We start from the raw sequence: 25,241 nt of genomic DNA on the forward strand, positions 1-25,241 counted from the left end.
CTCCCGCTCCGTGGCTCGATGACTCATTGCGAGCTCACAGAACAGGGCTCTGGGCAGCCGAGCGGAAATGGAGGAAAACTCGCCTCCCTGCGGACCTGGCATCCTTTCACTCCCTCCTCTCTACATTTTCCTCCTCTGTCTCTGCTGCTAAAGCCACTTTCTACCACGCTAAATTCCAAGCATCTGCCTTTAACCCTAGGAAGCTCTTTGCCACCTTCTCCTCCCTCCTGAATCCTCCTCCCCCTCCCCCCCCTCCTCCCTCTCTGCAGACGACTTCGTCAACCATTTTGAAAAGAAGGTCGACGACATCCGATCCTCGTTTGCTAAGTCAAACGACACCGCTGGTTCTGCTCACACTGCCCTACCCTGTGCTCTGACCTCTTTCTCCCCTCTCTCTCCAGATGAAATCTCGCGTCTTGTGACGGCCGGCCGCCCAACAACCTGCCCGCTTGACCCTATCCCCTCCTCTCTTCTCCAGACCATTTCCGGAGACCTTCTCCCTTACCTCACCTCGCTCATCAACTCATCCCTGACCGCTGGCTACGTCCCTTCCGTCTTCAAGAGAGCGAGAGTTGCACCCCTTCTGAAAAAACCTACACTCGATCCCTCCGATGTCAACAATTACAGACCAGTATCCCTTCTTTCTTTTCTCTCCAAAACTCTTGAACGTGCCGTCCTTGGCCAGCTCTCCCGCTATCTCTCTCTGAATGACCTTCTTGATCCAAATCAGTCAGGTTTCAAGACTAGTCATTCAACTGAGACTGCTCTCCTCTGTATCACGGAGGCGCTCCGCACTGCTAAAGCTAACTCTCTCTCCTCTGCTCTCATCCTTCTAGATCTATCGGCTGCCTTCGATACTGTGAACCATCAGATCCTCCTCTCCACCCTCTCCGAGTTGGGCATCTCCGGCGCGGCCCACGCTTGGATTGCGTCCTACCTGACAGGTCGCTCCTACCAGGTGGCGTGGCGAGAATCTGTCTCCTCACCACGCGCTCTCACCACTGGTGTCCCCCAGGGCTCTGTTCTAGGCCCTCTCCTATTCTCGCTATACACCAAGTCACTTGGCTCTGTCATAACCTCACATGGTCTCTCCTATCATTGCTATGCAGACGACGCACAACAACTTCGTGGGTGATTGTTCCTGTCTTTGTGTAGATTTCACCAGATAGGTTGTAATTAGTTTCATGTTCCGTTCTGTTGTTTTTGTAGTTAGAATCAGTTATTTCATGTACCGCGTTCTTTCATTAAAGTCATGAGTAACCAACACGCTGCATTTCGGTCCGACTCTCTTCTTTCAACAGACGAACGCCGTTACAGGGGAGGGGAGAAGAGAAGAGGGAATAAGAAGAGGGGTGGGGAGAAGAGGGGAGAAGGGGGGGGGGAAGAGGGGAGGGGAGAAGAGGGAATAAGAAGAGGGGGAGAATAGGGGAGAAGAGGGAATAAGAAGAGGGGGGGAGAATAGTGGAGAAGAGGGAATAAGAAGAGGGGGGAGAATAGGGAGAAGAGGGAATAAGAAGTGGGGGGAGAATAGGGGAGAAGAGGGAATAAGAAGAGGGGGAGAATAGGGGAGAAGAGGGAATAATAAGTGGGGGGGGAGAATAGGGGTGAAGAGGGGGAGAAGAGGGGAGGGGAGAAAAGGGAATAAGAAGAGGGGAGAAGAGGGAATAAGAAGAGGGAAGGGGAGAAAAGGGGAGAAGAGGGGGAGAAGAGGGGAGGGGAGAAAAGGGAATAAGAAGAGGGGAGAAGAGTAAAGGGAGAAGAGGGAATAAGAAGAGGGGGAGAATAGGGAGAAGACGGAATAAGAAGTGGGGGGAGAAGAGGGGAGAAGAGGGGGAGAAGAGGGGAGGGGAGAAAAGGGAATAAGAAGAGGGGGAGAATAGGGGAGAAGAGGGAATAAGAAGAGGGGGAAAATAGGGGAGAAGAGGGGGAGAAGAGGGGGAGAATAGGGGAGGGAGAAAAGGGAATAAGAAGAGGGGAGAAGAGGGAATAAGAAGAGGGGGGGAGAAAAGGGAGAAGAGGGGGAGAAGAGGGAGGGAGAAAAGGGAATAAGAAGAGGGAGAAGAGTAAAGGGGAGAAGAGGGGAGAAGGGAGAAGAGTAAAGGGGAGAAGAGGGGAGAAGAAGGGGAGAAGAGGGGAGAAGAAGGGGAGAAGAGTAAAGGGGAGAAGAGGGAAGAAGAAGGGGAGAAGAGTAAAGGGGAGAAGAGGGGAGAAGAGTAAAGGGGAGAAGAGGGGAGAAGAAGGGGAGAAGAGTAAAGGGGAGAAGAGGGGAGAAGAGGGGAGGAGAAGGGGAGAAGAGGGGAGAAGAAGGGGAGAAGAGGGGAAAAGAGTAAAGGGGAGAAGAGGGGAGAAGAGTAAAGGGGAGAAGAGGGGAGAATAGTAAAGGGGAGAAGAGGGGAGAAGAGTAAAGGGGAGAAGAGGGGAGGAGAAGGGGAGAAGAGGGGAGAAGAGTAAAGGGGAGAAGAGGGGAGAATAGTACAAGGGAGAAGAGTACAGGGGAGAAGAGGGGAGAAGAAGGGGAGAAGAGTAAAGGGAGAAGAAGGGAGAAGAAGGGGAGAAGAGTAAAGGGGAGAAGGGGGAAGGGGAGAAGAGGGAATAAGAAGAGTGGAGAAGAGTAAAGGGGAGAAGCGGGGATAAGAAGAGGGGATAAGAAGAGGGGAGGGGAGAAGAAGGGAGAAGAGGGAATAAGAAGAGGGGGGAGAAGAGTAAAGGGGAGAAGAGAGGAGAAGAGGTGGGAAGAGGATAAAGTAATCCTTCTCCCCCCCCTCCCCCCCTTAAAAGATTTAGATGCACTATTGCAAAGTGGCTGTTCCACTGTATGTCATAAGGTGAATGCACCAATTTGTAAGTCGCTCTGGATAAGAGCGTCTGCTAAATGACTTAAATGTAAATGTAAATGTAAATGAAGAGTGGAGAAGAGGGGGAGAAGAGGGAATAAGAAGAGGGGGAGAATAGGGGAGAAGAGGGAATAAGAAGAGGGGGAGAATAGGGGAGAAGAGGGAATAAGAAGAGGGGGGAGAATAGGGGAGAAGAGGGAATAAGAAGAGGGGGGGAGAATAGGGGAGAAGAGGGAATAAGAAGTGGGGGAGAATAGGGGAGAAGAGGGGGAGAAGAGGGGAGGGAGAAAGGGGAATAAGAAGAGGGGAGATGAGGGAATAATAAGAGGGAATAAGAAGAGGGGGGGAAAAGAGGGGAGGGGAAAAGAGGGAATAAGAAGAGGGGGAGAATAGGGGAGAAGAGGGAATAAGAAGAGGGGGAGAATATTGGAGAAGAGGGAATAAGAAGTGGGGGAGAATAGGGGAGAAGAGGGGGAGAAGAGGGAAGGGGAGAAAAGGGAATAAGAAGAGGGGAGAAGAGTAAAGGGGAGAAGAGGGAATAAGAAGAGGGGGAGAATAGGGAGAAGAGGGAATAAGAAGAGGGGGAATAGGGGAGAAGAGGGAATAAGAAGAGGGGGAGAATAGGGGAGAAGAGGGGAATAAAAAGAGGGGGAGAATAGGGAGAAGAGTAAAGGGAGAAGAGGGAATAAAAAGAGGGGGGAGAATAGGTGAGAAGAGTAAAGGGAGAAGAGGGAATAAAAAGAGGGGGAGAATAGGGAGAAGAGTAAAGGGAGAAGAGGGAATAAAAAGAGGGGGAGAATAGGGGAGAAGAGTAAAGGGAGAAGAGGGGATAAGAAGAGGGGGAGAATAGGGAGAAGAGTAAAGGAGAAGAGGGAATAAGAAGAGGGGGAGAATAGGGGAGAAGGGTAAAGGGAGAAGAGGGAATAAAAAGAGGGGGGAGAATAGGGGAGAAGGGTAAAGGGAGAAGAGGGAATAAAGAGGGGGAGAATAGGGAGAAGAGTAAAGGGAGAAGAGGGAATAAAAAGAGGGGGAGAATAGGGGAGAAGAGTAAAGGGAGAAGAGGGGATAAGAAGAGGGGGAGAATAGGGGAGAAAAGTAAAGGGAGAAGAGGGGATAAGAAGAGGGGGAGAATAGAGGAGAAGGGTAAAGGGAGAAGATGGGATTAGAAGAGGGGGAGAATAGGGAGAAGGGTAAAGGGAGAAGAGGGAATAAAAAGAGGGGGAGAATAGGGAGAAGAGTAAAGGGAGAAGAGGGAATAAAAAGAGGGGGAGAATAGGTGAGAAGAGTAAAGGGAGAAGTGGGAATAAAAAGAGGGGGAGAATAGGGGAGAAGAGTAAAGGAGAAGAGGGAATAAAAAGAGGGGGGAGAATAGGGAGAAGAGTAAAGGGAGAAGAGGGGATAAGAAGAGGGGGAGAATAGGGGAGAAGAGTAAAGGGAGAAGAGGGAATAAGAAGAGGGGGAGAATAGGGGAGAAGGGTAAAGGGAGAAGAGGGAATAAAAAGAGGGGGGAGAATAGGGGAGAAGGGTAAAGGGAGAAGAGGGAATAAAAAGAGGGGGAGAATAGGGGAGAAGAGTAAAGGGAGAAGATGGAATAAAAAGAGGGGGGGAATAGGGAGAAGAGTAAAGGGAGAAGAGGGGATAAGAAGAGGGGGAGAATAGGGGAGAAGAGTAAAGGGAGAAGAGGGGATAAGAAGAGGGGGAGAATAGGGGAGAAGAGTAAAGGGAGAAGAGGGGATAAGAAGAGGGGGAGAATAGGGGAGAAGGGTAAAGGGAGAAGAGGGGATAAGAAGAGGGGGGGAGAATAGGGGAGAAGAGTAAAGGGAGAAGGGGGGATAAGAGTAAAGGGGAGAAGAGAAGAAGAGAATGTCTTTCATAGATCCAGACCTCTCTTGGGGACAGTCTTTCATTGAGAGAGGGATAATAACTCACTTATGCCCCAGGTGTTTGAGGAAATATCCCAGGACTTTGAGGGACTGGACTCTGATGCTCTCAGTCTTAGACGCCAACAGCTTGTACATCACCCTGGAACAGGACAGAAGACATATGAATCACATTTAAACATGGCCCCGTTAATGATTGTGTCCCCTATGAGCTCTGGTCATAAGTATTACACTATAATGGAAATAGAGTGCTTGGACGGTTACAATGAAACCAGACTGAACTAGTTGGGTGTGCAGGGAAAGACCTCCCTGTCTGTTTTGAGAGTCTGTGTGTCGGCGTGACAACTAAATTAGTTTCCTGATCAAAACAGAGCCATCCCATTTCCTGCAGTGAAGATGCTGAGCACTCTGCAGGAGTCAGTGGCTGATATACATTCATATTTCATAGAACACACAGGGCATACAGTATGTTTTATCATCCATGTCTGATATAAAATGAATATGTTAATATCATAAAATGTCTTACAGAATATGTGAATTATTCAAAAGGTATCATGTAGATTCACAACACAATCTCCAGTATTAGAGATGTGATGTTATTCCATGCATTTTGTGCATCAACAGCAAGTGGGCTTTGTTCCCCAAGGGCTGTGCCGTGTGTGTGTGTGTGTGTGTGTGTGTGTGTGTGTGTGTGTGTGTGTGTGTGTGTGTGTGTGTGTGTGTGTGTGTGTGTGTGTGTGTGTGTGTGTGTGTGTGTGTGTGTGTGTGTGTGTGTGTGTGTGTGTGTGTGTGTGTGTGTGTGTGTGTGTGTGTGTGTGGTACCGTATGCCGTTCCTCTGGTCGAAGGCTGGAATCATGGAGGCTGGGTGTTCTGACATCAGAGCCACTACTAGCTGGAGAACATCATGGATATTATCATCCTAGAGAGAAAGAGAGAGAAAGAGAGAGAGAGAGAGAGAGAGAGAGAGAGAGAGAGAGAGAGAGAGAGAGAGAGAGAGAGAGAGAGAGAGAGAGAGAGAGAGAGACAGAGACAGAGACAGAGACAGAGACAGAGACAGGGAGGGAGAGAGAGACAGGGAGGGGAGAGAGAGAGAGAGAGAGAGAGAGAGAGAGAGAAACAGAGACAGACAGAGACAGAGGGAGGGAGAGAGACAGAGAGAGAGAGAGAGAGAAACAGAGACAGACAGAGACAGAGGGAGGGAGAGAGACAGGAGAGGAGAGAGGGAGAGAGAGAGAGAGAGAGAGAGAGAGAGAGAGAGAGAGAGAGAGAGAGAGAGAGAGAGAGAGAGAGAGAGAGAGAGAGAGAGAGAGAGAGAGAGAGAGAGAGAGAGAAAGAGAGAGAGAGAGAAACAGAGACAGAAACAGAGACAGAGACAGAGAGAGAGAGAGAGAGAGAGAGAGAGAGAGAGAGAGAGAGAGAGAGAGAGAGAGAGAGAGAGAGAGAGAGAGAGAGAGAGAGAGAGAGAGAGAGAGAGAGAGGGGCATTGAGGGGAGAGAGAGAGTATGATGGGGAGAGAGAGAGAGAAAGGTTTGAGAGGGGGAGAGAGAGATAAACACCCATTGAATTGAATTGAGAGATGGGAATGAGAGAGAGAAAGCGGGGGATGAGAGATGGAGAGGGGGAAAGAAAGAGAGACAGGGAGAGAGAGGTTTACAGCACCATACAGTAGAGCATCATCAATGGACAGACCTCTCAACCCTACATCGCTACAGCCCAGGATCATGGGGACTTGCCACTCACCTCATGCATGGTTAGCAGGTAGTTCAGGATACTCTGCAGCTCATCCTCCTTCACACCTCGGTCCTAAGAAATGACACACACGTTTTCACACTGACCAAATAAACTATTTATTCCTACTAGTAACAGAAACAGATGGACTCAAGAAGCAATTTATTCCTACTAGTAACAGAAACAGACTGACTCAAGAAACAATTTATTCCTACTAGTAACAGAAACAGACTGACTCAAGAAACAATTTATTCCTACTAGTAACAGAAACAGACTGACTCAAGAAACAATCTATTCCTACTAGTAACAGAAACAGACTGACTCAAGAAACAATTTATTCCTACTAGTAACAGAAACATACTGACTCAAGAAGCTATTTATGCCTACTAGTAACAGAAACAGACTGACTCAAGAAGCAATTTATTCCTACTCGTAACAGAAACAGACTGACTCAAGAAACAATTTATTCCTACTAGTAACAGAAACAGACTGACTCAAGAAGCAATTTATTCCTACTAGTAACAGAAACAGACTGACTCAAGAAACAATTTATTCCTACTAGTAACAGAAACAGACTGTCTCAAGAAACAATTTATTCCTACTAGTAACAGAAACAGACTGACTCAAGAAGCAATTTATTCCTACTAGTAACAGAAACAGACTGACTCAAGAAGCAATTTATTCCTACTCGTAACAGAAACAGACTGACTCAAGAAACAATTTATTCCTACTAGTAACAGGAACAGACTGACTCAAGAAGCAATTTATTCCTACTAGTAACAGAAACAGACTGACTCAAGAAGCAATTTATTCCTACTAGTAACAGAAACAGACTGACTCAAGAAGCAATTTATTCCTACTCGTAACAGAAACAGACTGACTCAAGAAACAATTTATTCCTACTAGTAACAGAAACAGACTGACTCAAGAAGCAATTTATTCCTACTAGTAACAGAAACAGACTGCCTCAAGAAGCGATTTATTCCTACTAGTAACAGAAACAGACTGACTCAAGAAGCGATTTATTCCTACTAGTAACAGAAACAGACTGACTCAAGAAGCGATTTATTCCTACTAGTAACAGAAACAGATGGGAAACTGCCTTAGGTTGCTTAATGATCACTGGCAGGTCTGTTAGATCGTGTAGTTAACACCAGGGTGTTTGTATGCCAGTATCCAGGAGATAGACCTAGGCACTGTTAATCAATGCCAGTGCTGAGCTAAGCTGTTGATGGATAATAATTCCCATTCTGGAACTAGTTGACAAATGCTGGTTTGTGAGATGAATATAATATTGCAGCACGTTCAGTGTTTGTTCCCCAGTCTCCTGTTGTTCAGAGACTTTACAGTGATGTAACATTTAAACACTTCTGATGAGGAACCAGAATCTCTGCAGGAACAGATTGGAGGTTAATTGTTGTTTGAGCTGTGCGTGCGTGTGCGTGTGTATGAGGCTGATGCTGTACAGAATGGTAGATATTTTCTATTGGTAGCCAGTTTATATTCCCTCCGTTGTTTAAATTCTGCTTATTTCGGTAGTGGCCTCGGGCGGCAGGCCTATTTGTTGCAGAAAAGGAGCCTGCTGCCATGTTGCTGAAGCTAAGCAATGAGTTGAACACAACAACACGGACGGACCTGAACCTGCATGCTGATTGGACATTATGGTTCCAGAGCAATTACCCATGGTTCCTTTCTCTGGTGGTGATAATAAACTGTTTTTGTTTTGGAATGGATGTGTGAGTGTTTATGTGCAGTACCTTGAGGATGAGTTGTTTGAGGAACAGCAACATGAAAGCCCTGAGAGAGATGATCTCCTGCTGGGTGGGCCTTGGTCCATCTGAGGACAAACACAGACCGAGTCACAGGGATCAACCTGCACACGCACACACGTCTGAAATTGACATCTCAGAGCCGATCTATCGCTATCAGAAATCTACAGAGAGCAGTACAACTCAACACGGTGCTGTATGCATGACACTGCCCAACCCAGATGAGTGATCAAATATGAGAGGACAGATATGACACATTACAGACGGTTGGTTATTGATTACAGCTGCAGCCCGGCACTACGCTCTGATACAACATCTATTATCATTAACTTCACTCTGCTCTGTGGTTTTAAGACATATTGTATTTGAGCGCGTAGAGTAAATACACTGCAGGACCAAAAGTATGTAGACACCTGCTCGTCCAACATCTTATTCCAAAATCATGGGCATTAATATGGAGTTGGCCCCTCCTTTGCTGCTATAACAGCCTCCTCTCTTCTGGGAAAGCTTTCCACTAGATGGTGGAACATTGCTGCTGGGACTTGCTTCCATTCAAGAGCATTAGTGATGTTGGGTACTTATGATGGGCGATTAGGCCTGGCTCGCAGTCGTTGTTTCAATTCATCCCAATGGTGTTTGATGGGGTTCAGGCTTTCCCCAAACTGTTGCCACAAAGTTGGAAACACAGAATCATTTTATGCAGTAGCGTTCGTTTTTCCCTTCACTGGAACTAAGGGGCCTAGGCCGAATCATGAAAAACAACTCCAGACCATTATTCCTCCTCCACCAAACTTTACAGTTGGCACTATTATGTATTGGGCATGTTGTGTTCTCCTGGCATTTGCCAAACCCACATTAGTCCGTCGGATTGCCAGATGGTGAAGCGTTTCCACTGCTCCAATGGCGGCTTCCAGAGGCTTTGAACAACCACTCAGCACATGGCGTTCTGTGAGCTTGGCATTGCGCATGGTGATCTTAGGCAATTAGTTGACCGGAAAGCTGCATCAGAAAGAAGTCAGCAATGCTGGTGCCAGGTGTGGCTGAAATAGCCAAATCCACTCATTTGAATGGGTGTCCACATACTTTTGTATATATAGTGTACGTGGACAGGTTGCTGCCACAGAGAGATCGATAACACAGAGCTATTAATTTACACACAAGAACGTATCTCCAGAGTGAAGATAGTCCTCTGCTGTCAGACACAATTTAATCCAACATCTGACTGTCCTATTTCCCCTCAGAAATCAATGGAACCCCTTCAACACAGGCTCCCTCAGCTCCTTGTGACACTGATTAATAGAAGCCGTCTGAGAGCACAGTACAGGGACAGAACATGTCACTAGATAACAGCATCCTTAACAACACAGCTGCATCCACATGCTGAATCCAACTTAGTCACAACTGTTGATTCTCAGGCTCTCATTGGTTGGTTCAGTCCACCTGCCCTGAGGGTATTGGGCAGGAGGAGGATAAGGTTCACTTTATTGATAAATGATTTATGTTTGTGTTATTAACGCAGAAATCCACGTTCTCCTCCTCGCTACAGTGAGTCAGTGTGACTGGACTGGTAATTAATCCATCATGAGAGCGTGCTTCATATACACATTTTATTATAGATACTTAGGAAATTGACCTAATTTCACTTTCACCCTTGACTTGGTTCAGATAAAGCAGGCAGTAATAGCATTGGATAATATTTCACAGGGTTGATCAATACTCTATTTTTTTCACTGGGAGGATACACAGATTCTCAGCCCTGCTCAAGATTAGACAATATTGGTGGCGTCCAAAATGGCACCCTATTTCTCATAGTGCATCATAGGGTTCTGGTCAAAAGTAGTGCACTATATAAGTAATAGGGTGTCATTTGGAATGTACCCAATATTGTTACGGCTCCTATCCAAATGGATCAGTTCCAGACGCTGGGAGTGTGGAGACCTGAAATGAGAAATGTGACTTCAGAGTATGTGACTACATACGAGGAGTAGGACCAACAGAGTGTGTGTCTAACAGAGCAAAAGAGACAGAGAGCGAGAGAGAGCGATAGATTCCGTGTGTGCGAGCCCATGTTAGGGATTGAGAGAAATTGAGCCTGCACTGCAGTGTCTGTGTGTGAGAGGATGATGCATTGGTTTAATTTGATGGCTCTCTATTAACAGACTCCCAGAGAAACCAGCAGTAACATTTCCAGAGACAAACTGTGTCTGCGTCCCAAATGGCACCCTATTCCCTACATAGTCCACTACTTTTGACCTACGTGCCCTGGTCAAACATAGTGCACTATATAGGGAATAGGGTTCCATTTGGGATGCACACCTGCACCAGCTCTGTTCCAACCACCATTGCTTTGTTCTTATAATTGAACATTTGATTACAGTATCTACCTGCTCTCTCCCCATCTCCCTCTCCATCTCTCTCCCTCCCATTCCCTCTCTCCCCATCTAGAGGCAACACCACAGTCGTCTGAGTCAAATGAAAACCAGGTCTAATGGAAATAGAAGGACGATAAAATTACCTCCAGGTTCGGGTGAGGACACCGTCCTCAGTATTTGACCAACTATACCGTTCCTCTCTTCCGTTTCTCCCACCGGGATTCTAGAACCATCAGCAAAACACTGTCTACATCCCAAATGGGCACCATATTCCCTTTGTAGTGTAGTACTTTTGAACAGGAGGCAGACTTACACTTCTATTCATTTAAAGAACACATTACCGGGAAGATGAACTAGAAATGAGAAAGATGGTCTGTTTCACAAATATGGATTATATTCTACACACACATCATCCAACAGATGTCTCCGCAGACAAGGTTCATCACCAAGATCTTTCAAAGAGTGATCTCTACTAGGATGGAGTAGCTTTGTTTTCTGCTGTTTCTAGTTGAATGACCCTGACTGAAGAGAAACAACATAGCTACATAGCTAGTCCAACAAACAGAACATGGCTACTAAGTCCAACAAACAGAACATGGCTACTAAGTCCAACAAACAGAACATGGCTACTAAGTCCAACAAACAGAACATGGCTACTAAGTCCAACAAACAGAACATGGCTACTAAGTCCAACAAACAGAACATGGCTACTAAGTCCAACAAACAGAACATGGCTACTAGGTCCAACAAACAGAACATGGCTACTAAGTCCAACAAACAGAACATATCTACTAATGCCAACAAACAGAACATGGCTACTAAGTACAACAAACATCTTATACACTAGTACTGTTTGTCTCACTGTTTTGCAACACATACTAAAGTAAAACAGGCCAAGATGTTAGTAGGAACATCCAAAACAAGCAATCTATGACACAATATCTATTATTCATCAACGTCAGTAAAAGCAGAAAAACTAAACAGCCCGGAGAGTCCAAACCCTTCCCCAGATCAGAGTAGAAACACTGCAGAACGTTCCAGAGCTGTCTATATTTAAAACTCTCCCTACCACAGACACACTCAGTATCCTACTTCACATAGATCTGTACTGTAGCTCTGCTCAATATTTCATATAGGACTGGTCTGTAGCTCTGGCAAATTTCTCCACCCTACTGCTGATTAATGGTCATAGTGTTCTTTGTTTTCTGGGCTGCATGAGAAATCATTAACCATGTGAACTCTGTCAATAGAGGCTAAACTGCTGCATCAACTATTCATTACACAGTTAATACACATCTACTTCCTCTGTGGAAAAAACTACACTTCTCTCCTGTGGTTATGTCCAAATGGCCCCCCATTCCTTACATAGTGCACTACTTTTGCCTGGAGCCCTATAGGATGCTATTTAAGAGACAGACCTGGTTTATCAGCACTGTTCTAACCTGACCTGTAGGATATATACAGGTCTGCTTCCAACCATATAGGCCTGTAATCAGAACCTGGGCCTCTGAGCATTCTGAATAGTTTCAGAGAGAAAAAGCTGAGAGGGGAAGATGACATGACAGTTCAATGTGACTTTGAATTCCAACACGGCAGACAGCCCCCTCATGGCAGCCTGTTACTACACAGAGAGAAGATGCCTGTCATCTCTGGACCTGTGGTGTGTGTCTGTGTGTTTACCCAGTCCTTTAGGTGTAATGCCACTGCTGGCCTCAGGGTTGCAGGTCCAGTAGTAGTACTTCAGACTGTGCATCAGCTGCAGCACTGTCCCAATACGACGGATGGTGGTGTAGATGGTTGCCGTGCCGATAAACTCTGCAGACAGGTACGTGTACAGTGAGAGCTGGACCTGAGGGGAGAGAACACGCACACACACACACAATTAACCTATACTCAGTGATTCTACATAAATATAGCTGTCAGGTATAATCTTTATAACCTACTCCAGGCTGATTAAGGTATCATATTAAGGCTGTGAACTGGTCATATTAAATGAATGCTATATTAAAGAAGTCCTAGCTGACCTGAGCCCATCATCCTCCCTGCAGGTGTAGAACAGAGAGAGAGACAGGCTGCTGTGGCTGACCCCACATTCCACTCTATTAGAACACACTATAACAGTCTCCTCTCATCACTCCCCTCTTATTTCCTCTCCACTCCTCTCTCTCCATCTCCGCTCTGCTCTGTTCAGTCTCATTAATACGGCCTCTGTAATTAGCAATTGACTGGACAATAATCCCACACAGTCCCTCTACAGCTCCTTTTCCATCTAACAGAGAGAAGAGGAGATATCTAAAAGTGCTCTAATCTAGTGTGTTCCCTCTGTCTGCCCCTCTCGCTCTCTGTGCTCCATGTGAGAGAAGTGTATGGGGGAGGGGTCTGAGGTCGACCTCCAGAGACTCTCTCTACCTCAACTCCTGAGACATTTCCCCACAACCGTTATGTATTTATTCATAAGAGCCACCAGGGGCGGTGCCAGTGAGGAGAATGGATTCTCCACACAACCCAGCTCCTCTGATCCGCCTCATCCACTACTTCACGGGTCATTATGTATTTTCAGTCTAAAACATTTCAATATTTCTCAGGGTTGAGGAGCTGATGGTGACAGCAGGCAGTAAACCTCAGTCAGTGGTGAAGTCTTCAATTCGGAGGAGAAAATATCCACTAATATCAGGACCCGAAAATATGTTGTGTTACACAATGGATCATGGTAGAAGTGAGTAATGCTCTAAACAGTCTTCAGTGAGTCAGAACTCAGGTGGGTTACCATGGAGCTACCTGGAGCCAGTAGAACCCGTTTGGGTGGGGCTCATCTTTACGGGGGACAAGGTCTACCTTGGCGGGGGGTGTGGGGGCAGGACTTACCTTGGCAGGGGTGTGTATCCAGATGGCTGCGTTGAACAGGATGTGGTCACAGAGCTGTTTGAGGAGTGGCGCTCCGTGGGTTAACCCGTCCAGGTATTTAGCGAAGGACAGGAACTGCTCAAGGACCGCACGTGTGATATGGACCCTGGAGCACTGGAGACACAGGGACTGGTCAGACCACTGGATACTCAATCAATCAATCAACCCTTCAATCAATCCCTCAATAACATATAACTAACTGTAAGCCAACCATATAGTTGGATAGAGGGTTCACTTTCCACAAAGCCCGTTTTAGCATGGGCAGTGCAATCGAGTTTCACCATTTTGAAGTAGTTACTGGAATGTATAGACATTTCACCAAACAAGCAAAGTTTGAGAGCATTTGACTGAGCATCCAGACTCAGAGGAGTCCTGCTGTTATCATTGTTGTCTGTCTTTCTGTCACATGTCTCCTGACCAGGTAGAGGTAGTCTCTTCTAATATTCTAGCTGTGGTATAAACAGATCTGAACCAGATGGCAGGATGGTGTGAGTGTGAGAGTGCTGGCAGCTGGAGGGAGAGGAGAGAACGCGAGAGACACAGACAGAGAGAGAGAGGGATAAACTGTTTCCACCGTCTGGCCCCTGTTACAACCACCTGTTCCTGGCCCTGAGCTCTGGACTCTGCTGGACTCTGGTGGATAGATGTCAGGATGCTACAGTACAATCTGTCTGTGTCCAAAAAGGCAGCATTTCCCTTAAAAAGAGCCCACAGGGCTCTGGTCCAAAGAAGTGCACTATGTTGGGAATAGGGTGCCATTTAGGACACAACCTGACAGCGGCTGGCTGGGGAAGCAGTGAGGCTACATACCCTTCAAAACAGAAAGTGGATTCTTCTTCCAAATCTCTTCCTCACCTCTGTGCCTCTCTATTCTGTTCTTTGATCTGTGGTTTGATCCTATCCATCTGAGGGCTACTGGGCTCCATGTTTCAAACAGCATTAAAGAGTCTGTCTGACTGGTTGGCTGATGCCCTGTTGTGTCCCTGTCTGTTTCAGAACCATGGATCTATTTCTGGTCCTCCTCTGATATCCTTTGACCAAAAGTGAGGAGTAAAGAGGCTTTTGAACTAAAGAAAATATTGAGGGACATTGGTTGAAAGGAGATATCTTTAAATAACTGTCATCAGCTGTTGCCAGGCACACCATAAGAAGTAAGAACGGGTAAACTGAAATGACTCCCCATGTAGTGCACTACCTTTTGACCAGAGCCCTATTAGGCCAAGCCAAACCCTGTAGCTTTGTTCTAACATAGTGTACTATATGGGGAATAGCGTGCCATTTAAGGTACAACGTATGATGTATTGATTTAATTGATTCTGATTGATTTAATTGATTTGATTATTAAAAACCCATCTACTGTAGCCACAACATCACAGCAAAGCAGTCAATACATGAAAAACAATGGAAGATGACAAAGAGTCCATGCCTTATCTCCAGCGTGTTATAGGTTTTAGGTTAGAGTTTCTACCTTCTCCAACAGAAAGCCGATTACAAGGAATCCTTTCCCTCCCAGCATCTGTTCCTGCATCGCCACCGAGCTCTTCAACAGGTCAACCAGGAACACCAGGAGGGTGGCACTGTAACACACATACACACAGGTTTATAAGGAAACAGACACCGACAGGCACATCCGGTGGTGTGCAATTGTGCTGACATAAAAAGCCAAATGTGTCAAAATACAGATAAATTGCTCCTCTACTGTTAAATCTCCTCTAGCCCCAGCCTTCTCTCCTAGTCCTAGCCCCAGCTCCCAGCCTCATCTCCTAGCCCCAGCCTTCTCTCCTAGTCCTAGCCCCAGCTCCCAGCCTCATCTCCTAGCCCCAGCCTTCTCTCCTAGTCCTAGCTCCAGCTCCCAGCCTCATCTCCTAGCCTCAGCCATCTCCTCTAGCCCCAGCCTTCTCTCCTAGTCCTAGCCCCAGCTCCCAGCCTCATCTCCTAGCCTCAGCCATCTCCTCTAGCCCCAGCCTTCTCTCCTAGTCCTAGCCCCAGCTCCCAGCCTCATCTCCTAGCCCCAGCCTTCTCTCCTAGTCCTAGCCCCAGCTCCCAGCCTCATCTCCTAGCCTCATAAATCTCCTCTAGCCCCAGCCTCATCTCCTAGCCCCAGCTCCCAGCCTCAGCCATCTCCTCTAGCCCCAGACTTCTCTCCTAGTCCTAGCCCAAGCTCCCAGCCTCATCTCCTAGCCTCAGCCATCTCCTCTAGCCCCAGCCTCATCTACAAGCCCCAGCCTTCTATTCAAGCCCCAGCCTTCTTTCCTAGCCCCAGCCCCAGCTCCCAGCCTCATCTCCTAGCCTAGGCCATCTCCTCTAGCCCCAGCCTCATCACCTAGCCCCAGCCTTCTCTGCTAGTCCTAGTCCCAGCCTCATCTCCTAGCCTTAGCCATCTCCTCTAGCCCCAGCCTCATCTCCTAGCCCCAGCCTTCTCTCCTAGTCCTATCCCCAGCTCCCAGCCTTATCTCCTAGCCCCCGCCTTCTCTCCTATTCTTATCCCCAGCTCCCAGCCTCATCTCCTAGCCCCAGCCATCTCCTAGTCCTAGCTCCAGCTCCCAGCCTCATCTCCTAGCCTCAGCCATCTCCTCTAGTCCAAACCTCATTTCCTAGCCCCCGCCTTCTCTCCAAGCCCCAGCCTTATCTCCTAGTCTTAGCCCCAGCTCCCAGCCTCATCTCTTAGCCCCCGTCTTCACTCCAACTCCCAGCCTTCTCTCCTAGTCTAACCCCCAACTCCCAGCCTCATCTCCAAGCCTCAGCCATCTCCTCTAGCCCCAGTCTCATTTCCTAGTCCCTGCCTTCTCTCCAAGCTTCAGTCTTTTCTCCTAGTCTTAGCCCCAGCCCCCAGCCTCATCTCCTAGCCCCAGCCATCTCCTCTAGCCCCAGCCTTCTCTCCTAGCCCCAGCTCCCAGCCTCATCTCTTAGCCCCAGCTCCCAGCCTAATCTCCTAGCCCCAGCCTTCTCTCCTAGCCTCATCTCAAGCCCCAGCCTTCTCTCCTAGCCTCATCTCCTAGCCCCAGCCCCATCTCCTAGCCCCAGCCTTCTCTCCTAGCCTCATCTCCAAGCCCCAGCCCCATCTCCTAGCTCCAGCCTTCTCTCCTAGCCTCATCTCCAAGCCCCAGCCCCTTCTCCTAGCTCCAGCCTTCTCTCCTAGCCTCATCTCCAAGCCCCAGCCCCTTCTCCTAGCTCCAGCCTTCTCTCCTAGCCTCATCTCCAAGCCCCAGCCCCTTCTCCTAGCTCCAGCCTTCTCTCTTAGCCTCATCTCCTAGCCCCAGCCCCATCTCCTAGCCCCAGCTCCAAAACTCATCTTCTATCCCCAGCCCATCTGCTAGTCCTTTTATCAGCCTCTAATCCTAAAGACACAGTGTCCTCTGAGAAGAAGTGGAGAGTCTGTTTACTTCTGCATTGGGGTCAGTTACTGTCTGTGTAGTGGGTCTCTCAGTTAAAGCCTGTCCTGACAGAGTGACTGTGTCTTGGCAGTCTGACAGAGGCTCTCTATGACACTCGCTAATCCGCTTTCAGTTTGATATGTCTTGTTGTACAGTATGTGTTCTGGTTGATGTCTTTTCAGAGAGACTGGTCAGAATTGTATGATGGGCTGATCGCTTATCAGATGGGCAGCTTCCTGGAGTCCTGTCGTTACATTGATGAGTTTCATAACTAGATTAGAATCTGGGTATGATGCCCTTGTTGGGGGGTGAGTTTCAGTTTATCCAAGGATAAAAGGTCGGAGTCTCTTTAGGTTCATCGAGACCTTGTTTGCAAGCTCCATGTGTGTACAGACAGAATAACCTCTAAAATAAAAAGTAGAATCTAAAACCCCCATGTAAAGATGTATGTCTATTTGTGGTAGACATTTACTCTGTTTTATTCTGTATCATGTACACTAATTGTGTTGAATGTTTGAGTGAATTCATTTGTGACTGATACATCTGATTTGAGTAAGTGCATTCCTCGTGTATAGAGTAACTGTTTCATGTAATTTACGTTCACAATTTAGTTGGACTATTGGTAAATCCTAAATTAAGTTAATTACACATCTCAGAGTATATGTTTGGGTCCTAACTTAGCCTTAACGAAGGGATGCAAACTCAATTTATAGATGCTGAAATGTTGATGGTAAGGAATTAGCTCACAGTATCCGGAAAATCAGGAATTGCATAATGGTTACCTTAGACAGCCACATGTAATTATAGTATTCTGTGTGGTGATACGAAGACTAGCTATCTTGCTACATCCTTTAGATATGCTTACCAGCCTATAGCATTTATATAAATGTTTATGGAGTAAGATAAACTACATCAGTATGATAAACTAAATCAGTGTGATAAACTACAGGCACACTATCTGTCCCTTGATTCATGAACCAGAGTATACTAATTACACAAATCCTCTCTCCGATACCTTTTGAACCCACACATCATCTGTTACGCTGCAGTACCTGCAGAAGATGCTGAGGACCAACATGAGCCATCAGTTAGTTTAGAGGTAGACTCACTGGAACAGGCAGCAGAACCAATACAGTCACTCAGACTTCACTAGCTGGCATGGGTTGGAACACTACCCAGCAGGCTTAACTCGGGGCTGGGACTACACTACCCAGCAGGTTTAGCCCCTGCCTGCACCAGAGAGAGGGCCCTAGGCAGAGCAGAGCCTGGCTCAGAGCTGCTGTGTGTGCATCTCCCCAGTGTGGTCTCTGAGCTAAATCAGGATTATGGCCGAACTCTGATTGGAGCAGGGCTCGTGGGGGGCTCTGACAAGGACAACGCTAGACCTTCAGGACGAGGATCAGCAGGGAGGAGTAAATTAGAACGTTGATTCTCAGCATTCTCATAGTAGAAGACTCAGACCCTCACTTGATGAAACTTCCTGTACTCACCAGATTGTAGTCCTCAGATAGGGAAAAGGGACTGGGGACAGGTGACAGAGACAGGACAAATACTCACCAAATTGTAGTCCTCAGATAGGGAAAAGGGACTGGGGACAGGTGACAGAGACAGGACAAATACTCACCAGATGGGAGTCCCCAGAGATGAGAAAAGGAACAGGGGAAAGGGGACAGAGACAGGACAAAGGGACAGATACTCACCAGACGGTAGTCTCCAGCTGGGTCTCATGGTGCTGGTAGTTGTGCTGGTCGTTGGGTTGATGGTAGTCCAGCTGGGAGAAGAGAGGGAACAGCACCTGGATTCCTCCTATAGAGTGGATGGCACTGTGGATGGAGTGGGTCACTATGGCCTTCACATCCTAGCAGGGAACAATACAGTGTTAGTTTACGACAACTTCATTATATGTGGATTAAAAGGAACTGAGGCGAGACTAACCGATTTTATAAGGACATGAGGCAAGACTAACATATTGTATAAGGACATGGGGCGAGACTAACCTATTTTATAAGGACATGGGGTGAGACTTACAGTTGCTGTCAAATATATTGGCACCCTTGCACAATTCACTATTTCTTCTAAAATAAGTTGAAATTCAAAACCTTTTGGGTAAAAATAGCCATTCGAAGTTTTAAAAAGAGAAAACAGATCATTCTGATCAATTGCACTGTACTTTGTAAAATGCAAGGGTGGCAATATATTTGACGCCATCTGTACGTGTATTATAAGGGCATGTAGTGAGACTAACCTGTAGCATAAGGGCGTGGGGTGAGTGGACAAAGATGGAGGCGTTCTCCTTGGGCGATGACTCCAGGCAGAGCTGGGCGTCAGTAGCCTTGGCGTTGTAGGTGAAGGAGATGGAGCTGGCCAGCTTCCCATCATACAGGACCTGCTTATGGTGCTCTGCCAGGTGGATGTCACTCTCCGACTTAAACTTAAACGTACTCTACAGAGAGGGGAGGAATAGAGAGAGAGAGGGAGGGAGGGAGAGAGGGAGAGAGGCAGAAAGATGAGGACAGACAGAGAGTGGGAGGAGAGAGAGAAGAGAGGGAGGGAGGGAGAGAGGCAGAAAGATGAGGACAGACAGAGAGTGGGAGGGGAGAGAGAGAGGTAGGGAGGGAGAGAGGCAGAAAGATAAGGACAGACAGAGAGGGGAGGAGAGAGAGAAGCGAGATGTGATAAGGCATGGTATCATGACAGCTCATTCCTCTACTAAACTCTCAGCAGCAGTAGTGTCATATTCATATATTAATGGAACATGATGCTGATCGATAAATGAGTCACTAAGTCTTAATGTAACCAATCCATTAAGGATGGCAGGTGAGAGAGGAGCTCAATTAATCAATCAACGCATCATCAATTGGAATGCTATTAATCAGGAAATCAGGAAGGTCCTCTCAACGGAGGACTGAATAATGAATGAACGGCCACAGACATAGAGGAGTGATGAGAGGCGAGATACATCCCTCTTCTGGCTACATACATGATGATTCAGATGGGGGAGATGAGACCTACACTGAAATAGTTCTGAACTCTAGAGCTTCCCTGAAACCATTCAAAGTAATGGAGCTCAGTTGTTCTGCCTCCCTGAGAAGATCAACTAGACTGTCTAGCCTATGTCTCACTATAGAGATACACCATAGGTGACTGTAGCACCATGCAGGGTCTATCAGCCTTCTCTCGTAAAGAGATGTAGATAGTTGAGATAACAAGCAGAGTAGACCGGGCTCGGTAGACCAGACACACAATAGGACTAGTATGATCCCAGGAATTCTAGTTGACAACCTCCTGGGACCTGGTAGAGTAGGCCCAGTCTGCAGGCCTCTACAGCCAGCATCTCTCTGGCAGCTCCACTATTACATGCAGACAGCTCCTTAACAGATTCTACCACCAAGCCATAAGACTGCTGAACAACTAAATCAAATGGCCACCAGAACTATTTACATTTACACCCCCACCCCCTAGACTGTCCCGTATGTGGGTGTTGACCCAGCTAGACTGCCGTGTCTGGGAGACTCTGCCAACTGACTGAGATTATAATGAGGCCTTTTCTAAACACCTCAGTTACTAACCATCTATCATTATCATTAATATGAATCACCATTCATTATATTACCTCACAGAGACAATTACATGGAAAACAAGGTGCTAGACTAAGGCCAGAGACTGGATGAGACAGGCTATGAATAACTATGGTCCCAACCTACACTTGACAGACACTGCTTTCAGGTTGGCCTGGGTGTGCTTAACAGTCCAAACCATAGATTCAGGGGCAGCCAGAGAACAGAACACAGTACATGCAGGGTATACAGTGTTAGGGCCCAGGACACATGCAAGCATAGCCCTTTGGAAAGAGATACCAGGTATCAGGGAGCAGGGAATTGTAGCAAGCAGCATTGTTTTCACAGATTGGTAGGTGCAGCAGGATGTGTGCATGTACCATTAAAGTTCATCCTATCCTAACCTAATTCAGTCAGCCCAGTACATACCTTATAGCCCGCTCCCAGCTGATGAATGGCAAATATCTGAGCTGGGTTGAGAGCCTCAGAGAACACATAGATGGCCCCCAGCTGACCACAGAATACCCTGTTAGCGTCAGCTGTCTCCGACGAACCCAGGAAGCACTTATCATAACTCTGTAGAGGGAGAGGAGAGGGTCAGTACACGGGCAGACAGAGCAGGGGATTTATCATAGCTCTGTAGCGGGAGAAGACAGAGAGAGGGCTTATCATAACTCTGTACAATGAGACGAAGATGGATATATTTATAACGGTCAAACATAAACCACAATATGATCTCACTCACTCACTCACTCACTCACTCACTCACTCACTCACTCACTCACTCACTCACTCACTCACTCACTCACTCACTCACTCACTCACTCACTCACTCACTCACTCACTCACTCACTCACTCACTCAGCATTTTGCAGTGATATGTCATTCCGTCTGGTTTGTGCTTAGTGGGACTAGAATTAGTTTTTTCAACAGGACAATGGCTGGTACTGTATCTGTCTCTGGGAAATGGTTAGGGCCATTATAGGGACACTGAGTCAGAGATGAGAGGATTGGGCCATGTCCTTTAACAGCCCCAGCAGACTCGGACAGGGGAAGCATCATTCAAACATCAAACACAGCTGAGGAGCAGAGCAATTAACAGACCCCCAAAAAAGACAGCTTTAGAATGGGCAAATAGGATAACTATGAGAGTGCATGATTCACAGGGCCTCTAATAGATTGTCACTCAGAGAGGGACACTTAGGGCTGCATCCTAAATGGAACTCTATTCCCTACTCTATTCCCTATTTAGTGCACTACCTTTGACCAGAGCCCTGTGTGTGTCTGTCCTTGTAAACCTATACCTGTAAACCTATACCTCTAAACCTATACCTGTAAACATATACCTGTAAACCTATACCTGTAAACCTATACCTGTAAACCTATACCTGTAAACCTATACCTGTAAACCTATACCTGTAAACCTATACCTGTAACCCCTGCCTTGTTGAAGTGTGTTATAATAATATACACCACGCACACCCCATCCCTCCCTAACTCTGTAGATAGCAGCCTTTGTGGTCCTCCCTTCCTGTCTCTTCTTCTACCATCTTCCTCTCTTCAAACATCTCCCTGAAATGGTTATGCAAATAGGAGCTTTGAAAACGCAGCTCAGTGGGGAAGTGGGGAAGAAAACAGAGTGAAACAGGTAATTGCTCCACTTGTCCAATCATTTTTTTTCATAACTGTTCAAAATGTGCCTGTGTGCCTTACTGAACATGACCTTGCAGAGGGATCACTACAGGAAGGAACAGTGACAGGAGAGTCAGTCAATCAATCAATCAAGCATCAATCAACCAGCAATGAGGCGCATTCTCACATCGTTGGTGTTGACGTGCCAGGCCATGTCGCCATAGGAGACCAACTGGCCATTGACATAGCAACGGATCTCACTGTTCCTCCAGCGGTTGTAGATATGCACGATGCTGATCATGTACCACTGAAAGAGAGAGAGAGAGAGAGAGAGAAAGAAAGAAAGAAAGAAAGAGAAAGAGAGAGAGAGAGAGAGAGAGAGAGAGAGAGAGAGAGAGAGAGAGAGAGAGAGAGAGAGAGAGAGAGAGAGAGAGAGAGAGAGAGAGAGAGAGAGAGAGAGAGAGAGTGGATGCACTAGAAACGACAACCCATTCAGTCCCACTGTATGAACAGGGTTTTAAACACAGCCTATAGTGTTTGCATTGCAGTCACCCAGGTCATCTAGAGAACAAATAGGATCATGTGATTCAGTAGCTCTGATCTCATACATATTGCATTATTACACAGGCCTACTGCATAGCATAGATAACACAGTATTACAAACCATACAGTTATCCATACAGTCTGCATGGTATAGACAACACAGTAATCCTGACCATACAGTTTCTCTGATACATACGAAAATCGAACCTGTACACGGATCATCTCAATGTAAGGCTTTAAATGAAGCAGTTACAGCTGCAACCCTCACTATGTTGATCTACTGCAGATCAACAGGATTTAGACGCATCATTAACATGACTATGGCAGAGGGGATCAGATTACTCCAGTTGACCATTAAGAGGCAATGCCCCCTTTAGGATCACTTCTAATCACCAGGAGAGCAGATCATTGATTTGAGGATATCTTTAGATCAAAGTCCGCCCTCTACTTTAATGATCACTGATGACTTCACTACTAGAAACGTTGACCTGGTGCAGAGAGGAGAGGACAAGAGGGGAAACATAATTCTGTACATACTGTAGTAGTGCACTATGTATAGAATAAGCTGTCATGTCAGAAACACCATGGTTACTGACAGCTATTTAACCGAAGGCTGTAATTGTCTGACAGAAGCCTTGAGCCTTGAACCAGCCTGTTATCTCTACTGGGACAGAGACAGGTAGGGTGTCAGACATCCCAAGATACATTACACTCCCTCGCTACACTCTCATCTCATCTCACTGTACACCCAGCTGCTCCTGTGAGGAGGTCCCTGTGGGAGTGTTAATCAGAACAGGTAATGATGCTCTCTCTCTCTCTGGTCTGAGGAGAGTCAGATCAGATTGTTTTTTTGCTCTGAGGTGGGTTTTTTGCACAAGACCTGCTGAACCATGACCACCACCCTTATATTTAAAGGAACAGTGACAGGAAATGAGCATTACATCTGTGTGCTACTTCAGGGGCTACATCGGTGTGGATGTGCAAATCTGATAGGGGTCACATTGAGTGTGGACAGTCAGAAAAAAAGATTGGGCACAGAAAGAAAATCTGATTTGGGTAGGGTGGCTGTGTAACCACAGCCTAAAACGCTTGATACATATGACCACAGAGATCATTAAGCGGTTTTCCTGAACGTACCCACATGGCAACAAGCTGGTGGTGAGGCCTCATTCATAACATACTGACCTGATCAATACAGTCCTATAGAGCAGCACCTCAACACACCATCACTCACATATGGGACCTGCACACTGCTACATAAGCACTCTACTGATCATCAGCTATGTGACCTGTAGGCTGGTATAAGCACACTGACCATTGCTCATTGATCACTAGCAGGGTAACAGATGAAACCTGGTCACCCTTGTAGTTTCCACTTGCCCGGCTGAACTGCAGGCTTTTTGGTGGAACAAGGAGCTAAGAACGTTTGAGGAGGGCAGTCATGTCTGTTTGCAAGGCAGAAGTCCCTGGTTCTGGTATCGGTTTGAGATGGTACAATTAAGCAAGCACAGTGCCATCCGTCAAAGCAGGAGGCTGATGAAATATGGCTTGTCACCTAAAACCCTCACAAACCTTTACAGATGCACAATTGAGAGCATCCTGTCGGGCTGTATAACCGCCTGGTACGGCAACTGCACCACCCACAACCGCAGGGCTCTCCAGAGGGTGGTGCGGTCTGCACAACACATCACTGGGGGCAAACTACCTGCCCTTCAGAACACCTATAGCACCCGATGTCTCGGAAGGTCAAAAAGATAATCAAGGACAACAACCACCCGAGCCACTGCCTGTTCACCCCGCTATCATCCAGAAGTCGAGGTCAGTACAGGTGCATCAAAGCTGGCACCAAGAGACTGAAAAACAGCTTCTTTCTCTTCCATCACTGACACAGAGAGGCTGCTGACTACATACAGACTTTAAATCATTGGCCACTAACAAATGGATCACTAGTCACTTTATTAATGCCACTTTAATAATGATGTTTAAAATCAAATCAAATCAAATTTTATTTGTCACATACACATGGTTAGCAGATGTTAATGCGAGTGTAGCGAAATGCTTGTGCTTCTAGTTCCGACAATGCAGTGATAACCAACAAGTAATCTAACTAACAATTCCAAAACTACTGTCTTATACACAGTGTAAGGGGATAAAGAATATGTACATAAGGATATATGAATGAGTGATGGTACAGAGCAGCATACAGTAGATGGTATCGAGTACAGTATATACATATGAGATGAAACAAAGTGGCATAGTTATAAAGTGGCTAGTGATACATGTATTACATAAGGATGCAGTCGATGATGTAGAGTACAGTATATACGTATGCATATGAGATGAATAATGTAGGGTAAGTAACATTATATAAGGTAGCATTGTTTAAAGTGGCTAGTGATATATTTACATCATTTCCCATAAATTCCCATTATTAAAGTGGCTGGAGTTGGGTCAGTGTCAATGACAGTGTGTTGGCAGCAGCCACTCAATGTTAGTGGTGGCTGTTTAACAGTCTGATGGCCTTGAGATAGAAGCTGTTTTTCAGTCTCTCGGTCCTAGCTTTGATGCACCAGTACTGACCACGCCTTCTGGATGATAGCGGGGTGAACAGGCAGTGGTTCGGGTGGTTGATGTCCTTGATGATCTT

General features: G+C 46.6%; 1 protein-coding gene across 7 annotated transcripts in view; it reads right to left on the minus strand.

Annotated features, from left to right (window-relative positions):
* LOC124005234 (neurobeachin-like) overlaps window positions 1–25,241 on the minus strand; it is a 418,832-nt gene that overhangs the window by 300,438 nt on the left and 93,153 nt on the right. For all 7 annotated transcript variants that reach the window (XM_046314300.1, XM_046314299.1, XM_046314297.1 and 4 more), the window contains exons 7-17: window positions 22,239–22,358; window positions 20,849–20,995; window positions 19,108–19,305; window positions 18,563–18,720; window positions 14,957–15,065; window positions 13,450–13,602; window positions 12,265–12,433; window positions 8,201–8,280; window positions 6,456–6,518; window positions 5,537–5,634; window positions 4,764–4,856 (exon numbers count right to left, since the gene is read on the minus strand). In XM_046314300.1, coding sequence (XP_046170256.1) covers window positions 4,764–4,856; window positions 5,537–5,634; window positions 6,456–6,518; window positions 8,201–8,280; window positions 12,265–12,433; window positions 13,450–13,602; window positions 14,957–15,065; window positions 18,563–18,720; window positions 19,108–19,305; window positions 20,849–20,995; window positions 22,239–22,358 — 1,388 coding nt within the window. The remainder of the gene's footprint in view (window positions 1–4,763; window positions 4,857–5,536; window positions 5,635–6,455; window positions 6,519–8,200; window positions 8,281–12,264; window positions 12,434–13,449; window positions 13,603–14,956; window positions 15,066–18,562; window positions 18,721–19,107; window positions 19,306–20,848; window positions 20,996–22,238; window positions 22,359–25,241) is intronic.

This window comes from Oncorhynchus gorbuscha, linkage group LG19 (genome assembly GCF_021184085.1).
Source record: "Oncorhynchus gorbuscha isolate QuinsamMale2020 ecotype Even-year linkage group LG19, OgorEven_v1.0, whole genome shotgun sequence".
NCBI classification, from domain to species: domain Eukaryota; kingdom Metazoa; phylum Chordata; class Actinopteri; order Salmoniformes; family Salmonidae; genus Oncorhynchus; species Oncorhynchus gorbuscha.